The sequence below is a fragment of the Geospiza fortis genome, unplaced genomic scaffold (genome assembly GCF_000277835.1).
Source record: "Geospiza fortis unplaced genomic scaffold, GeoFor_1.0 scaffold53, whole genome shotgun sequence".
Taxonomy (NCBI): domain Eukaryota; kingdom Metazoa; phylum Chordata; class Aves; order Passeriformes; family Thraupidae; genus Geospiza; species Geospiza fortis.
Genome location: NW_005054305.1, coordinates 6,723,750 through 6,727,012, shown reverse-complemented (window position 1 = coordinate 6,727,012; position 3,263 = coordinate 6,723,750). Strand labels below are relative to the sequence as shown.

Genomic DNA, 3,263 nt, shown 5'->3' with positions numbered 1-3,263 from the left:
AGGTACATGTGAGCTGTGTTAGCTGGGGAGATGGAGGCCAGGTTAAGGTGCCCATGCACAGGGCCAGCCCAATGGACCAGCATGTCCTGGCTGGGGTGTGTGAGGAAGGGCTTCTCCTGGTTCTCTTAGCACCTTCAGCTTTTGCACTAGAAATCCAGGCTCGGTGTAAACAGCACAACAGCCCATGGAAGCCTTTTTCTGCAAGGACACAAGAGAGTGAACCAAGGTGCTCGCTACTGCCTTGATCTGGGCAGGAAAAACACACAGCTGCCTTTCCACTGGGCCCTTCCAGGCCCCGAGTGACTGGATCCCAGACACAGGTGGGATTTCTGCAGAAGAAACCCGAGGCACAGCACAGGAACCCCGCAGCCCTCTTCATTTCAGCGACCTGAGCCCAAAACGGCACGCATTTGGGTTGCGGTGGATTTTGGGCTCCCCTCCCGCCCACCGAGCGCCGACCCCGGGGCGGCTGCGCTCGCTGCCGCCGCAGCGCGGGGTGCGATGCCGCGGGCATTCTCTTCACTTGAGCTTCTATCAGTGATGTGTTTAAAAACCCTAGATCATCCAAATGACAACTCAAAGACTTTTCTTCGCATGTGATGAACTTTCTAAATACAAGCAGTTGAAGACTTACTCTATTTTTTGAGACATCTTTGGGCATTCATCTCTCAGCCTAATAAGAGAAGTCAACCTGTAGACAGAATGCCATTGAGTATGGCTTAGAATCTGGGGTTCTGGTAACAGTAGTCTAGATCATATAGAGAGTGCTTTTCTTCTGTCCCTTCTGTAACAGGTTTTGAATTTGTATCATGTATAAAGACTTACAGAAGTCTCAGCTCTCCACGTTTTCCTCTTTTAAACTCTCTTTGTTGGAGATAGCTAAGTGTTGCTTTTTTTGAATGAGTAGGTCCTGGAAAAGGTCAACAGAACTTGCTTTTTTTGTATACCTTTTATGCCTGTATGTCTTCTGGCGTTTGTAGTGCAATTAGATTTAGAATAGGTTTTTCTTGTAGAGAAGTCTGCAAGAACATTATTTTGCCCCTGAAAATATCCTGTTTTAATCCCTGAAGGAAACATTCCCAACTGTTTTCATATTTGCCCCAGCAGGAGAATTTTTCTTAAACCTGGATGGACTTCTTTGATACAGGGCTTTTGTAATTGCCTTGCTCTTGTTACTGGACATAAATACACCCGGCTTTATTGACATTAATTTAACTTAATCCCTTTTGAAAGTTGGGCCTCAACAACATATTATATGTGTTTTAAATTCAAGACAAAAATGTACACTGTATCTGTGGTGTGCAATTAAATTTGTGTATGTTCTTGTTGCTATTAATAAGCCTTGTTACTTGGTCAATAGCTGAGTCCTTCAAATCCTGTAAAAGAAGCTTCTTTATTAGTGGCCAATTAAAGTACGGAGGGGGTGTCCTGCCTGACGCGGCGGGGGAGACCGGGGGGAGCGCGGAGATCTCCGGCGTGAACTGAAGCTGTGGCAAAGGGAGGGGAAAAAAAAATCAGGATTTTTTTCCTTCTTCTTCCCCCCTTTACAAAACGGGGGTTTATGCTTAGCATCCGCACGCAAACTTACTTGAATGCCTTGTAGCCAGTTTAGCCCAGAGACCAAAGGATACCCCGCACCCGAGGAGTCCTACATGTGTGAGCACCATCATTACACTGGCAGAGCAACGAGAGCCGCCTCCTTTCCTGTACCAACATCCTCCTGGGACTGATCTCTCCTCTGGTCCAATATCCAAGCCTGTCTCATATATATGGGTTTTCTTTCTTTCTTTCTTTCTTCTTTTTTTTTTTTTTCCTATCCATCGGCTGGGATCGCTATATAAATAAACAGAGGAAAATTCCTGAAAGGGCATATGAAAATTCAATGGGACTCAATATGAGGAAGTGAAATTCTCACAGACCATTTTTTAAAAATTAAAAATTATGTACTTTAAACGCGGATCGGATGCATTAGGCTTAGAAAATAGCAGGTAAGAACTTTCTTTCTTTCCAGTACCTTCATGCCCGGAGCGGGGATATCTGAAGCAAAGCCGCCCAGCCTTGGAATAAAGGGGGAGCAAAGAGACCAGTGTGCCCTTCAGTGCTTCTTCCATCCTGCGCGGCGAGGCGGCTTTGGGGAGAGGCACAGCCCGCCAGGACAGAAACAGAAAGCCCAGAAAGCCTTCGGAGAAGACAGCCGAGGGCTGCCGGGGCGGACTAGGGTGGGCTTTTTCTCTTCTTTCCGTTCCTTTTTTTTTTTTTTTTTTTTCCTCCCTCTTCTTCACCTGCACTATCCAGGGTGAATCCGGGTGCAGTTGATGTATGGAAAAGAAGAAGGATCCGAGTCAATATTTTCTTTTTCCTTCGCTAAGCCGAGGGATAGGATTTTAATTATTTATCCACCCGAACCCTCTCTGGGTAAGGCGCTGCTGCTGGAGCCAGTGGGATAGTCCTGCCTTGCACAATTATTAAAGAGACTGATCACGTACAGTGGAAGGATAAGAGGAACCTCCACCAGATCCGTTTTGCCTCCTGTGGAAAAAAAAATAATGAAGGAGAACATTGCCACACTATTGGATGCATTTTTCATGAGCGCTGGGTGAACAGGTGCAAAGTGCGGCGGGGCGGCCCGGCCCCGTACCCCGGCCCGCTTCGGGGCGGCGTGTGCGTGTCCGTGTGTCTGCCCGTGTCTGTCTGCGTGTCCGTGTGTGTGTGTGTGTGTGTGCGCCCCGGCGTGTGCATGTGTGCGTGTGTGTATTAGGAGATTATGGAGAGCAGCGACCGGGACATGTACCGCCAGTTTCAGGACTGGTGTCTCAGGACTTACGGGGACTCAGGAAAAACCAAGACGGTGACCCGTAAAAAATACGACCGGATCGTCCAGCTCCTGAACGGCTCCGAGTCTAGCTCCACGGATAATGCCAAATTCAAATTCTGGGTCAAATCTAAAGGCTTCCAGCTCGGCAACTCGGACGAGGTCAGTGGTGGTGCTGGAGGAGGGAAGCAAGTGCTGTACGTGCCAGTCAAAACCACGGTTAGTAGAGAATTGTCTTCCTTGTTCTATGTCGGCCGCTGCAGCCCGCTCCGGGAGCGAGAGGTGCAGGGGGAGCCGCAGCCACAGTTGGCTCCTTCCTCCCTCTTCCCCCAAGTCATCATCACCATGTTGCGTTTGCCTGTCACATTATACACCGCCGAGGTCTTTGTGGGTCCTTTTATTTAAAGCGATCGTGCGCACAACGCGCCCCGCCGGGTCGGTGTCGTTCTCC

At 48.7% G+C, this 3,263-nt stretch overlaps 1 protein-coding gene and 1 long non-coding RNA gene across 4 annotated transcripts in view; one reads left to right on the top strand and one right to left on the bottom strand.

The window, feature by feature from the left end:
- The window catches only part of LOC115949538, a 7,062-nt gene extending 4,099 nt beyond the window's left edge, over window positions 1–2,963 (bottom strand). Inside the window, exons 1-2 of the long non-coding RNA XR_004082986.1 lie at window positions 2,825–2,963; window positions 1,589–2,529 (exon numbers count right to left, since the gene is read on the bottom strand). This is a non-coding gene — a long non-coding RNA (uncharacterized LOC115949538). The remainder of the gene's footprint in view (window positions 1–1,588; window positions 2,530–2,824) is intronic.
- NOL4 (nucleolar protein 4) overlaps window positions 2,578–3,263 on the top strand; it is a 181,740-nt gene continuing 181,054 nt past the window's right edge. For 2 of the 3 annotated variants that reach the window (XM_031066570.1, XM_031066568.1), the window contains exon 1: window positions 2,578–3,031. In XM_031066570.1, the coding sequence (XP_030922430.1) occupies window positions 2,765–3,031 (267 nt within the window). In that variant the 5' untranslated portion in view covers window positions 2,578–2,764. The remainder of the gene's footprint in view (window positions 3,032–3,263) is intronic. The other variant, XM_031066569.1, reaches the window with a different exon arrangement.